This window comes from Anolis sagrei, chromosome 3, assembly GCF_037176765.1.
Source record: "Anolis sagrei isolate rAnoSag1 chromosome 3, rAnoSag1.mat, whole genome shotgun sequence".
NCBI lineage: Eukaryota > Metazoa > Chordata > Lepidosauria > Squamata > Dactyloidae > Anolis > Anolis sagrei.
The window spans coordinates 146,806,212-146,821,024 of NC_090023.1; the positions used below are offsets into that span (position 1 = coordinate 146,806,212).

Here is a 14,813-nt window from a genome sequence, read left to right on the forward strand (position 1 = left end):
TGGACCAGTTGCAGTTTCCGGGCCGTCTTCAAGGGTAGCCCCACGTAGAGCGCATTGCAGTAATCCATTCTAGAGGTGACCAAGGCGTGGACCACCCCGGCCAGATCAGCCTTCACGAGGTATGGTCGCAGTTGGCGCACAAGTCTCAGTTGCGCAAAGGCCCTCCCGGATACCGCCGACACCTGAGCTTCAAGTGTAAGCGAAGAATCCAAGAGGACGCCCAAACTGCGGACCTGTGGCTTCAGGGGGAGTGTAACCCCGTCCAACACAGGTAACCACCCTATACCCCGATTCGGTTTACGATCGACCAGGAGGACCTCTGTCTTGTCGGGATTGATCTTCAGCTTGTTCTTCCTCATCCAGATCGACACAGCGGCCAGGCACTCACCTAGCACCTGAGAAGCCTCCTTGGAATTAGGTGGAAAGGAGTAGTAGAGTTGTGTGTCATCTGCGTAGAGATGGCACCCAACTCCAAAACCCCGGATGACCTCTCCCAGCGGTTTCATGTAGATGTTGAAAAGCATGGGAGACAAAATAGAGCCTTGCGGGACCCCACAGGTCAAAGGCCAGGGGTCAGAGCAGGCCTCTCCCAGCTTCACCATCTGAGTTCGTCCCTCCAGGAAGGACTGGAGCCACGACAGAACCGTGCCCCCAAGGCCCATCCCGGAGAGACGACCCAGAAGGATACCATGATCGATGGTATCGAAAGCCGCTGAGATGTCCAGGAGAACCAGCAGAGTCACACTCCCCCTGTCTAGCTCTCTGCGGAGGTCATCCACCAAGGCGACCAAGGCTGTCTCGGTGCCATGGCCAGGCCTGAAACCAGACTGTGACTGATCTAGGTAGTTGGTATCGTCTAGGAAACCCTGAAGCTGAGAGGCGACCACCCTCTCCAGCACCTTTCCCAAAAAGGGGAGGTTGGAGATCGGCCTGTAATTATTCAACACCGAGGAGTCAAGGGAAGCTTTTTTGATAAGTGGGCGAACCACGGCCTGCTTCAGGTTAGATGGAAAAATTCCTTGCTCCAACGATGTATTGATAATTGGTACAAACCAGTCAAGCAACCCCCCTCTGGCTGATTTAATGAGCCAGGATGGGCATGGGTCCAGGGATGAGGTGATAGATATATAGATAGGAGGCCCAGGGTGGGAGAAAGAACTCTTGTCTATAGGAGCTAAGTGTGAATGTTTCAATTGTCCACCTTGATTAGCATTTGATGGCCTGGCAGTTTTTAGGTGTTGCTTGTTACTGCCTGGGGGAATTCTTTGTTGAGAGGTGATTAGCTGTCTCTGATTGTTTCTTGTCTGGAGTTCCCCTGTGTTTGAGTGTTATTGCTCTTATAATTTTAGAATTTTTTTAATACTGGCAGCCAGATTAAAAACTTTGATTATTGCCAAATTAATTTGAAAGAGAGGAGGAGGGTGTAGTTATTGAATGTAGATATGAAGGAAACTCAGGCCCAAGGCTAAAAATATAATAAGAGAGTGGCCTCGAGGTATTATGGGAGAGGGAGGGAAACATTTATAAAATTTAAACAACATCTAAAACAAATGTTATATCTGAGCAATGTCCCCATCAAAATGTTTCCAAATTAAAACATGTAAAGTGTTGTGTGGCCATTGGTTATTCCTGGGCTATGACAGTCTGACCACCCAAGCAGCCATGGACATAAATGCATCCGTGAGTCCAGTGCCCATTGCTCTGGCAGCAGTGGTGAACTGGAACAAAACAACTGGTATAATTGACAAGGAAGTGAAGAACAAAAGTCCTGTCCTTTCTGATTTATTGCACTGGTCATGTATTGGGGGTGGGGAGGAAGCAGGAGACCACCGTTTCTCTTTTTCCTTGATCTCAATGTTGTTGGAGCGCTTAGTTAGAATTTGGGGAATTAGACTGATGGTGCGGAAGGATTTTATGTAAAAATGTGGGCTGTTAGCTACGTCCATCAGGATTAACTGGGTAATATGCAGCTTCTTTTAAACTTACAGCTCTACCGTGCATGTATAACAGTATGCCTTAAAAACAAAAAAGCCGAAATCAGGCAGGTGCCTTATCATATCATGATTGTTTCATCATAGTTTGTCATTTCCTCCTCTGTGACTGAGTAGTATTCCCAATCCCTTTCTCACTTTTGTCCCTAAACTGTTGAGAGGCATGAATTCCCTTGATTTTTCCATACAGAGACATAGATGCACACATAAATACTAGGAATGGAGGAGGATGAGTTGATCTTTCCTCAAAGCTTGACAAAAGGAGATCAGCTGCATGTAGCTGGGACAAATAGCTTTCGGCCTCTTAACCCTCCCTAGCTTTGCAAAGTATCCTTGCTCCTGCTGTTGCCATTGCTGGGGCTTTAGGTAGCCTTTCAAATTGAAATCCTTTTGGTGGTGGCTAGGCAGGGAGGAAATCCAGAGCCTCGGCTGGATTGTCCTAACGCTGCAGCACTCTAAACAAGGTATTTTACAGAGGTTATGGTTTCACTTACACAGAGCACCTGAAAAATGCTGCTGTTTACAGGGGATTAGAGCTCTAAAAAAATCCTCAATGCACTAAAAAGAAGAAGTCGAAAAGAAAGCAAGGAAAGAATTGGAAGTTAGTCTGCCTGAGGGCTGCGCAGACAAGAACTTTTGTGCATAGAGCAAGGTTTTTCTGGTTTGTACCAACCTTGCTGCCATCTTCTGGTTCTCCACATATTTTTCTGGTTTATCCTTTCCCCCTTTTTAGACAATATAGTCTTGCTTAAGTAAACCTCTGCCCAAAATCAAGCCAAGGTGTCGTGAACAGCAGACTTGTCCAACACATTATAAGTATGTTAATTTTTAAAATTTATTTCTATTGAGATTAAAAGTGTCTCCAACTAGAGTGGACCAGCCACTGCCAGAAGGGACAGAGAGTTTCATCTATGCTGATGATCGTGCCATCACCGTTCAAGCAGGGAGCTCTGAAGTGGTTGAACAGAACCTCTCCGAAGCCCTAAGTGTTCTTACAGCCTATTATAGGGAAAACCAGCTGATTCGGAATCCATCTAAAACACAGACATGTGCTTTTCATCTTAAGAACAGATAAGCATCTTGAGCTCTGATGATTACCTTGGAAGGAATCCCATTGGAGCATCGTAGTACACCCAAATACCTGGGAGTTACCTTTCAAATGAAAGATGAGTTTTGTGGGATTCTGCAGAGGCACCTCTGGGATGAAATCTTGCCTGATTCTTGCTTGGTACAAGGTCCTGAACTCCCATTAGATAGTTTGCAAGAAAAGTTTGTGAAATGCAATACTTCCCTCACCCTCTTCAGAATCCCTGTCCCAACCGTCTTAAGATCTGCAAATACCCAGGTTAAGTTTTCTCAAACAATCATAATACCTGTATCTGAGATACAAATTGTAGTGCTGTTCCACTAAATCCTGAAAGATGGGACTTAATTCAGCATTAAAACATTTCTAGAGCTGTTGACAGGAAGCCATCATCATACAAGGCTCTGGGGGCACATACTGAAGTTACAGTCATGTTTTGAATATCCCTTGGTAGTGCTAGCAAATAGCTCAGGGTTTTTGTTTTTATTCTCGGTTATGTACCAGATCGCATATGGTAGATGTGAAAGAGATAAACAACTCTGGTAGAAGTTCAAACTGACAAATTTCCAGCTTTATTTTTGTGTACCAGTGAAAGAGTGGATGAAAACAAACATATTGAAACATCAGATGAGACAAAGGTGCTCCTGATCAGTGTAAAGATAGAATGGGACTAGGGATTCATACTATGCTGGATGTCAAAGTTTTTGCACACTTAAAGCCCATTACATCCATTTCTGGAGATGCTTGATCTGGCCATGCTTTAGGTACATCCCTTTTTTAAAAAATCTTTATTAAGAATTTTTTAAAATCTAAAATTACAATAAAACATCAAATAACTACTTATAAAGCATAAGATGAACCTGCATTTCTCTATATGAAACTGCTTTGGCCCTGAGATCCTCAGGAGAGGCCCCACCACCACCACCATTACTTTGTACAGAGGCAGAGAAGTTTGGGTCATGTTGCTTTCACATACAGGAGAGGGCATTTTAAAACAACTTTGTTTGCTTCGTAATATTTTTTAAAGTTTTTGGGGCAATTTTTGAGTAATCCAAGGGGAGATTTCAAAGGTTGACAAGAGTTGTGGTCCAGGAATTTGGGGAGTCACCCTGGGAAAGGCTGTTGTAATACAGATGAGGCACTGAGGGTAAAGGGGATATTCTAACATGGACCACCAGGTGAGTTCACGGTTGCAATGTGAAGTAAAGATTTATACTGGGGATTCTTAGTTGCCACCTCAAAATAATGTCTCCCTCATTTTTCCTTTGCAGGTCGTGATATGGCAAGTACAACTTTGCCTGGGTATCCACCCCATGTACCACCAACTGGACAGGGCAGCTACCCAACCTCAACTCTTGCAGGAATGGTGCCTGGTAAGTTCTTTCTTGCCTGGCATCCTTGTGTACATATGTTTTTACCAGAGAGTAAAATAGTTTGTGACATGTTCAACTCTTCCTCGTTTGCAAAGTGTTTTGGTTTAGTGATGAACCAGCTGCAGGCTATCATGAATTGTACTAATTATTTGAAGCCTTGTTTATCTGGTCTTTAGTCTGGTTATGGAACTGAAACTGAAACGGATTACTCTAGTCCAGTGGTTCTTAACCTGTGGGTCCCCAGATGATCTTGGCCTTCAACTCCCAGAAATCCTAACAGTGGGTAAATTGGCTGGAATTTCTGGGAGTTGTAGGCTAAAGCACCTGGGGATCCACAGGTTGAGAACCCTTGCTTAAGTGTAAGGATAGGGAACTTCAGCCACTGAGGCTGAATCCAACTCTTCTGGGGCTCCAATGTAAACCTCTGGTTTCTCCGAATGGTCACGCCTCTTTTTAAGATTTACTTATGGGCAGTAAGTAAATAAACAAAAACAGGCTGATATTATCTACAGGGGTCTGTCTTTGAGGAGAGTTTGAAGCATTCATTTGGTTAAAAACACTAGCAGCTACTGTCAATATTTTAAATTAAGTCAGTAGATTCTCAACAACCTGCATTATTTGTTAGGGTTTTTTTCAGGCTTAATTTGTACTACTGTTTTGACCTTTAAAAGCCAATCTTTTTCATTCACTATTATGGTTGAATCGTTAGGCAGTTTTCAAAGCATTTTGGCATTTGTCTTCATTGTCAGTTCTTCTCCTCTGGTTTCTATTGTCCTGAAAGCTTTCTTCAAGAAGCATGTAGCCTGTGGGATGAATATTCCATGGATTGATAGTCATTCCTATTTTCTCTTCTGCCTGGGCATACCACTTGACTCCTGTCTGACTTTCCAAGGCTTTACTTGGCTCGTGAATGTAATATAACTTACCAGCCTAAAGCTTTACAATGGGAAAGAGCCCTTCAAACTGTAGCCTTTCCAAACCACATCAAAACACATTGTATGGTCTTTTTTGCTATTTCTTCCCATCCATCTTTGACTATGAAGAACCAATCAGTTAACACGTTGAGCCAAACACAGGCTTTCCTGGCTGAAATGTTAATACCTTCTCCTCAGTTGTCCTACCCACTCCACTTTGAGAATTCATCTTTCCCTGATGCCTGATAACCAGCCAAGTTTTCCTTCAGTTTGGCAAGATTTACACTAGGGAGAAGAGCTGGAGGAAAGACATTCCCATCAATGCCTAAGAAAGGTGAAAATTTGGCATCTGGCCCACATTGCTTCCCTGGAAATGGAGCAACAGGTTATGAACCAGGCAGAAGAACACAGCCTGTAAAATGTGCTTCCTGGAATTTGAACATAGGCTGAGCTGGCTGCCTTTAGAAATAGCTCTACCTCCTCCATACACTTCTCCATGTCAAGCTAGTGAATTGTCGTGATTGCAGCACAGCCTTCTTCCACTCAATACTAGCATGACCCATCCATGTTCAGCACTCTGTTACATCTCTACAGGAGTCATTAGAAGTACTCTGTAGTCATGATACAGTTGCCTCTCTCTGATCTCAATGGCTACCTACATACCTTGAAATGTTAGAAGTGACTCCTGTTCTGTGAAGCTTAAACAAAAGAGTTCCAGGAGGCCATTTATCTGTTGCCTGTGGTATGCTATGCACAAAAAGTGAAAAACAGTCTTATTTCAGTAACTATTCCGCTGGGTAGTAAATTTTACCCACCTTGCCTGTTTCCTTGTTGGAAAACCCCTTCTGCAAAGAAGTAAAGTGACTCAATCAGTGGCTGTCTTATGGGAAGATTTCAGAAGGTTTCCTCTTCTGGAACTGTACTGTGAAACCACATTCTTTGTCACAGACTTAACTTTTGTCAGAGCAGTGCTGTCATTGAGCTTGGCATCACCCACAGCCTTGAATGAGCTATTTTCCAATATGTGTGAGTCACAGAGACTACGAGAAGGAGGAAGAAGAAGTTGGCTACCAATAACATGGCAAGAAAACCCTGTGATAGGTTCAGCTTAAGTCACCATAAGTTAGAAACAACCTGAAGGCACACAGCAACAACTATAACATCAACACATTGCCCAGAAATCTCATGTTGGCATTACTCAACTGCCTGATAATAGTATCTACTGTTTGTCTCTACCTATAATTGAGTAGTATATTGCAAAATATACAGCTTAGGGAAGTGGGAAGCACATCAATACATAGATCTGCACATATATTGCACTGCTGATTGGAGAGTATTTTGTGGAAATAAAATACTGAAAACAGGTCAGAAATTCTAAGGAATTGGCCATTCTAGAAACAAACCATTTTTGCTTCAAAATAGAAGGAAAACAAAGTTTAAATTATTCGGTAGGAATGAAAATGCAACTGTAGGTAAATTAGGTTTTTATAATACATATAAAGAAACTTTCCTTTTATCTTCTCAAAAAGGATTTTGAGAGATAATTGGAGCTTCTTCTTCTTCTTAACTTCCTTATCTACTATCCTTAGAAATAGTTTAATATTTTAGGTCTCCTAACAATCTCCTCTTTCCATGGATCTGAGGACAGCCTAGCTATCAACTCAACCTTGAGGAACGAGGAATTGTTTTGCCCAGCAAATTCCTAGCTGTTCTAATATTAAAGCTCAACTGGTAGTTATAGGACTGTCCTCAGATATACATACAGGATTTGCTTACTGTTTGGGGTTTGCATTTTCTCGTGTAGTTGGCCTTTCAGTACTTCCTCCTTTGCATGCTTTTCTGGAGCATCCTGGACACTGGCACCAAAGCTCTTGGACCAGTCGAGAACATAGAGTCATAGTGTTGGAAGAAACCTCATGGGCCAACCAATCCAAGACCCTGCCAAGAAGCAGGAAAATCACATTCAAATCACACACACACACACACACACACCCTGACAGATGGCCATCCATCTCTATTTAAAAGCCTCAAAGAAGGAGCCTCCACCATACTTCGGGGCAGAGAGTTCCACTGCTGAACGGCTCTCGCAGTCAGGAAGTTTTTCCTAATGTTCAGATGGAATCTCCTTTCTTGTAGTTTGAAGCTCACAGGTCACACCCAGGGTCTGTTGTAAAGGGAGCAGCAGTTAAACAGAATCAACTTCTGATGGGGAAAGTACACATGTTTCATTAGTGATCTGGGCAGGAGATAGCTCAGTTCCTCTTGGTCACAAAAGCTCATTACCCTGCAGGCATATTTCCTTTCACTCCTCTTCAATAAACACCTTTCACACCCGCTGCTTCTTCTTGCCTCCTTCTTCTGGCTCCCATTGACTGCTCTGGAGAGAAAGCGGTTCTTTCTCCTCTACTTAACCTGGACTTGAGAATTACTGTAAAGTATTTAGCATGACAATACAGATGAGGGAAAGGGAGCCAATGAGTCCTCTTTTTACAGGCACACAGAAGCTTTGTGCAGAAACTCCTATTTGATTTGTCTTTGAATGGTCATATCCCTTTCTTATTGCAGCTCTGCTGAAGTTCAGTTATGTTCTCCTCATAAAATTCCTTGTAAATTAACTCCTTCCTAGTCACAATTTGTCACTAGGAATGAATATCATGGCTCTGGCAACTAACCTTCCTCATGTCTGTTTTGTATTTCTATGAACAAAGAATTAAATGAACCTTTAAATCATGGGGAAGCAAAGCAAGGGGCTCAAGTAAATGCAGCTGTTGACATCAAGTGGCATTGAACAGTGTGTGGGGTGGGCAATAGGGCCTCTCAAGATATTGTTTTAACTCATCTCCCAACACCATGCACTGTTGACCATACTGACTTGGTGCGAAGAGAACTGCAATCCAGCAATATTCAGGGCCTACATTTGAACTACATGAATGTAGCAGAGAAGCTCCATTCCCTGATGCCTGGTAACCAGCACATGCAATTATCTTTGACTGCTGATTTGGTATAATGGTTACATTCAGCCCTCAGTGAGCCAGAAAACCCATTGGGAGACCTTTGGTCAGTCATCCTACTTCACAGGATACATGTGCAACTAATGAACAGATTGTTAGAAAATGTCCAAATCTGTCCTCTCACTCCCTTCCTCCCTGCCTTAGTGTGTGACATGCCTTATGACTGACTTGCCCTCCTTTTCTTATTTTAGGGAGTGAATTCTCAGGAAATCCTTACAGCCACCCTCAGTACACAACCTACAATGAGGCCTGGAGGTTCAGCAACCCTGCACTACTAAGTGAGTATCTCTTTTGACAATCGGCTTCCCCTTCCATTTCTCCTACTCTCTCTTTTCTGTTTGTCTTTATTTTATTTTCCTTCTTTTTTTCTAATTGGTGAGTAATGACTTAGACCCCTAAATCTGTCCTTACAGGGATTCCCTTAGCTGTCATAGAAGAGGGAGGGAGTCCACACTGCCCAGCAGCATGGCGCATGGTTCAGCCACTCTAAATGTCCCCATCCCATCCTCAATGTTATGATGTTCTCCAGTCTTGACACTGCACCTACCTTTTCCTCACTGACATCATCTGTAGTGATGGGGTGCCAAGTTGGGGAGGGAGAGAGGAGGAAATCCCTCTGCTCCCTCCTTTCCCAGGGTTCCCTGTAATTCTGACTGAAGTTAGAATGAGCATTGGGGAAAAGGTAGGTGCTGTATCACAGCCAGGAATCACCACAAAATGAAGGAGGCAGGGCCACCCAATCCTGGGGAATGCAGAAGGACAGCCAGGGCAACTGCAACTTGTTCCATTTAGGAACCGGTCCAGCTGTTCTCAATGCCCCTGAGCTGGGAAAAGCCCAACTCTTGGGGCAGGTGTAGAGCTTTGCCAAACTCTAGTTAACCTGCAACTAGGCTGAATTAAAGTGACATTGCCATAGATCAGTAAATTGGAGTACATAGCCATCACTAGGCTGATCCATATCTGGTCTAAATGGTCTGTGTAGATGTGTCCCTAGTGTTTTTTATTTTCTTCCAATGGGCCTTGGAAATTAAATTAAGGAAGAAACATTTGTACACACATTCCAAATCATTTCTTACTTATGACAATCCTAAAGTAAACCCATTACAAGGTTTTATTGGCAAGATTTGTTCATGAGGAGGGTACCTTTTTACTCTTCTTCAGGATGAGAGAGTGTCCTGAAGTCACCCAATGGATTTTCATGGCTGAGCAAGGGATCAAACTCTGAGTTATAAGCCACACAGGCTCTCCTTCAGTTTGCTCTAAAGAAATCTCATTAAACTCAAATATATATTGTTTTAAATTACAAATATGCTTTGGATTAGGCTGCCAGGAAATGAAGGTCCTATTAGCATTGTCTGTAATTTTGTAATTGTGTACCTGGGAGTAAATCCCACTAAACCTCAAAAATTTACTTCCAAGTAGACATGTACAGTTTTTCTGATTTAAAGCTGGAGTTATGGGGAAACATTTAATTTAGAAGTAAACTTGTACTGGAAACAGTAGAATTTGCTTCTTAGCAAACATGCATAGGATTTCACTTGCAAAGATGTGTGATGACAGTGAGGTCAACCCAAAAGCCATAGTATTTTATATAAGACTAACTATCATGTTGCTGCAAGAAAGCTTTCATGTTTTCTAGAAATTGTTATCTAACTAGGTTGAGGAAGAATTCTGGAGAACTTCAAAGTTTGTTGAGAACTTTAGGACATTTTTTGTTCCTAATTAAGGGCTTTATTTCACTTCAGATATTTGATATCTACACACACACACACAAATCAATATCACTGTCATTTCTTACCATTTTCATACCTGCCTGGAAGTGAAAAGTTGTCATGATTATGTACATTTGTCCTGAAGCAAGTTCTATAGCTGAATCTAGTGGTTTACTGGTCCCAAGTACTAGTACAATCCTATATAAGGCACCTTTTTGGTTCCTGAGGGAAAATAATGTTGGCTTTTGATGTGATTCAGTAGAGCTCTTCTTCAGTTCTGCTCGAAAATTAAGCTGGGCTTATTCCACAGTTGAATATGTATATGACTACAGCCTTTGTTGCAGATTAGTTTATCTAGGAGACTGGCAACTATTTCCCTTCAGATGTTGTTGGACTGCACTTTAATTAATTACTTTTATTTTAATAAAACGTTAACTTCTAGTATCTGTATTTTATCCTAAATGCACCAGATCTCATCTTAAATTGTAAGCTAAGAGGGGTCAGCCCTTATTAGGACTTGGAAGGGAGATTTCTCAGAAATGCCAAGTGCTGTTGGCTAAGAAAAGAAGGAAAGAACAGGCAGAGCCACCTCTGAATATTTGTTGCCTAAGAAAAGCCTATGAAATTAATGGAGTAGCTATAATTTGACATGCAACTTAAAACCCCATACTCAGAGCTGTATCTTGCCTGCCCAATGGTGTAGGATGATGAGAGTTATGTTGTGGTTGATGAGAGTTATATGAGAGGACCACTATTGCCAACCCCATTTTAAAGTTGTCCGTGGTGTGAGTTTTATTCTATATTTTAATTAAAAGTAACTGTATGGTAGTAGGAATCTAGATTGGACCACCTCAGTTGCTATGATGATGAAGCAGTTTAAGGCTATAGAATTTATTTTACCCCAATGCATTGTCAATTTTATTAGTTTTGTTTCTTTAACAATGATTAATAAAATTCATTATGAATAATGTTTCCTGTAAAGGTGTAAAGCACACCTTCCCTACAAATTGAAACCCTATAAAAATAAATGTCCATCTTGTCCACTGATCCACAAGCAAGGATCCTGATGTTAGTTTTCATTGGGAGGGGGGAAAGCATGTAATACAGATCCTATATACATACATATTTTGACTTTTATTATATATACATAGATATAGCTAAATGTGTCTAGTATACATAATCAGATTGGAATCTAGGATGCAGCCCACTACTCTGGAACTCTTTTCTATGTGCTGAGCAGTAGGTAATGGAGTAACATAGGTTTCCGATGTTCTAGCCCAGGGGTCTTCACAAGCATTTTAAACAGAGGGCCAGGTCAGTCCCTCAAACTGTTGGAGGACTGGATTATAATTTGAAAAGAGCATGAATGAATTCCTGTGCACACTGCACATACCATATTTGTAGTGCAAAAAAACCTTAAAAACAATACAATAATTAAAATGAAGAACAATTTTAACAAATATAAACTTATTAGTATTTCAATGAGTAGTGTGAGCTTGCTTTTGACTAATGAGTTAGGATTATTGTTGTTGTTGTGTGCTTGCAAGTCGTTTCAGACTTAGGTTGACTCTGAGCGAGGGCCGGGTAAATGAGGGCTGTAACCGGCCCTCGGGCCTTAGTTTGAGGACCCCTGGTCTAGCCTATTATACCGTCCTGTTCTCGTCTGTGTTCTCCCTATTGACCATTCACAAGTGCCTCTCCTGAGATGTCTGCCTCTCGTCCCTTTTAACATGCCCCCTTCTCTTTCTCTTTCTTATTTTATTTTACTGTATGTCCTTTCAATCAGTCCATTCTTCTCCTGTGTTAACTTTCAGGTTCCCCTTATTATTATAGTGCCACATCCCGGGGCTCCGCACCTCCCACTGCTGCCGCTGCCTATGACCGCCACTAGTTACCATGGAAACCACATGAAACTGCAGGGTGACAGCCTAGGCCTCCATATTGTACCTGTCTGATGAACATTCTGCACCCCTTGGAAGGATGAAGAAAATCGCTCCATGTCCATCAACCACTCCCTCCTACCCCACCCTCATCTTTTGAGACTGCAGGACATACTGGGATATCATGTTTGCTACCACCAGATCGAAAACTTCATGTCCTTTGCAGTCCAAGCAAGCAAGTTTATTAGAGGATGGCAAAGACAGGCCTGTGATCAATTCTCCTGCTGCTGCTGTGGCGGCTAATGCCACGGCGATACTTCTGACTGTCCCACATGAATTGTTCTTTGACTCCCCGGCCTTCCGTTCCTTCCACACGAGGCTTCCCCGACCCCAAACTGTGAGAGGAGTCTGAGCAATAGAGTCTGCCCTCTCTTCCTTTGGACTGATGCAGACAGGAGTTCGCAAAGGTGACGACTGCTGACAACCCATTGTGTCCCTCAGAAATGCTCTTCTGTGAAAAACACTTCAGAACGAGAACAGGTTCCTGAAGCCACAAACTTGGCTTATTGTGTTACCAAGGAGGCGTTCCACAAGGTTTTCTGTGAGCCATCCACTCCGATTTCTCCATAGGTTGGTTAAAAGAATTAGGCCTTGCTTTCCGCACAGTTTCATCCGAAGACTGATGGTGTCCATCCAGTATATCATAATTTTGCAGGCGGGCATTTGGGAGGAAGCCATCCCCACGTAACATAAGCGTAAGAGTCAAGTCAGACAGGAGACTGGAATGATGTCAACCAACCAATGGCAAAATGAAGAACTATATAAATAGATATATAAAAAATAACTTTTTAATGCTTTGTCCTTAAGGTCTGTAAAAAGGAGGAAAAAAAGAACAACCCCCCAGTTTTCTAAAAGCAAGATGTTCCAGCGAAACTAAACTGAAACACCATCCCAACCTCAATGGTAGACATTCTTTCTGAACAATAATTCTCCCCCTTCATTCATTCTTTTTCTGTTTTCAGTGGGCATGTCCATGCGGGGTAGAGAAGAGTGCCAGCGCATTATTTGAGGGCACTGGTCACACTACTCAACTCTAGTAAGAACCAGGAAAGCAGGGGAAGTTAAATCTGCTGCCCTGGCCCTCTCCCTCCACAACATTTCTTTAGCAAGTTATCACTGCAAAAAAAAATTATTAAAATTATATATTGCAGGGGGTGGTCACATTTTGGGGCACAAAACATTGAACCAAAACCATTTCTTGGTTCTTTAGCTACCAGATTCTGCCATATCTTCACACTGAAGAACTACATGAGGTTCACTTCTCTCAATGAAGCTATAGTATTCTGAAATAAGTGACACAAAGAAATAAAAAAATGTAATTCCTACTTGCTCCCACATTTTGACCAGGTCTCATAACACTCAGCACAGCACTTTTCCTGCTCTTAGGACTATCCATTTCCTTGTTTCTGAATGAACAATACTGGGCAGAATGGGGATCTCTAACCATGTCACTTGCTTTTCTAGAGGCTAATGTCTTCCCTTGGTGGACTCATAGATGAAAACACAGTAAGTGTTCTACAGATGGTTGCTGTGCAAAAGGAGTAGCTATGTATCATTGGTCTCATCTACACTACCATACAATCCAGTGTCTGAATTCTGATTATCTGCTTTGAACTGGATTATATGGCAATGTAGACTCATATAATCCAGTTCACAGCAGATACTCTGGATTCAGAAACTGGATGATAAGGCAGTGTAGATCCAGCCATTCACTATCCCAGGGCGCACAATCCTTTTGGCCTTGAGGGCTATATCCAATGGGTAGTGCAGGGCACAGCACATGTGTAAATACAGATACCGGAAACCAGGTTCACTGATGAACAGGGGAGCCTTGTGCTACAAGTAGAAGGAAAATTGTGATATGGGAAGCTAGGAATAATCTCCTCCACCCCCACCAGCCACTTGATTGAGATGTGGGTGGGCTCCTATTGATTTTGGCTGAAGGGCACAGTATACATGCAAATTTCATAAGCAAAGGAGACTGACAACATCCAGTTGAATGGGATGTAAAGGAGAGAGAAAGTCTCAAGATGTAAACAATTGGTTTTATTTTCTGCCTCCTCACCCCCATCCTCCATAAATCCCAGTGCTTTTCAGCCAATACGTATTTACATGACTGTCCTCAGGGGAGTGTTAAAGAAAAGAGGAAGACATGCAAACATTAATACAAAACATGAGCTGAATAGATTAAAAATGTCACAGGATACATATGCCTTATATTAACTTCCACGTGAAATGATATCTATGAAGATTGCTACAGTCAGCAAAATAGTTACATGCATATGAAAGAGGACATTCCACATATTTATAAAGCAATCTGCAGAGATTACTAAAAGTGGACCTCCAATCCTGCCAATGACTACTAGTATTTTCCAGATTACATGGTAGAATATTATAGAGTTGCAATGTTTCTTTTCTTGTATCAACATATCCACAAGCCCCTAATATAGTGTTTCTCAAACTCCGATCCTCTAGGTCAGTGGTTCTCAACCTGTGGGTCCCCAGATGTTTTAACCTTCAACTACCAGAACTCCTAACAGCTGGTAAACTGGCTGGGATTTCTGGGAGTTGTAGGCTAAAACATATGGGGACCCACAGGTTGAGACCCACTGCTCTAGGTGTTTTGTACTTTAGCTCCTATGCCAGCTGTTAGGAATTGTGGGAACTGAAGTCTCAAACATCTGGAGGAGCAGCATTTGAGAAACACCGCTCTAATACATTTTCTCTTAATGCAATAAATTATACATAGGCAAATTATTTAAAGCATGCATAAGGAACCATTCAGAAA

General features: G+C 42.1%; 1 protein-coding gene across 5 annotated transcripts in view; it reads left to right on the forward strand.

Moving 5' to 3' along the window:
• PAX2 (paired box 2) overlaps nucleotides 1–14,468 on the forward strand; it is a 137,340-nt gene extending 122,872 nt beyond the window's left edge. For 4 of the 5 annotated variants that reach the window (XM_060769227.2, XM_060769226.2, XM_060769225.2 and 1 more), the window contains 3 exons: nucleotides 4,347–4,448; nucleotides 8,565–8,651; nucleotides 11,900–14,468. In XM_060769227.2, the coding sequence (XP_060625210.1) occupies nucleotides 4,347–4,448; nucleotides 8,565–8,651; nucleotides 11,900–11,976 (266 nt within the window). In that variant the 3' untranslated portion in view covers nucleotides 11,977–14,468. The remainder of the gene's footprint in view (nucleotides 1–4,346; nucleotides 4,449–8,564; nucleotides 8,652–11,899) is intronic. The other variant, XM_060769224.2, reaches the window with a different exon arrangement.
• Nucleotides 14,469–14,813: the final 345 nt, after the last annotated feature.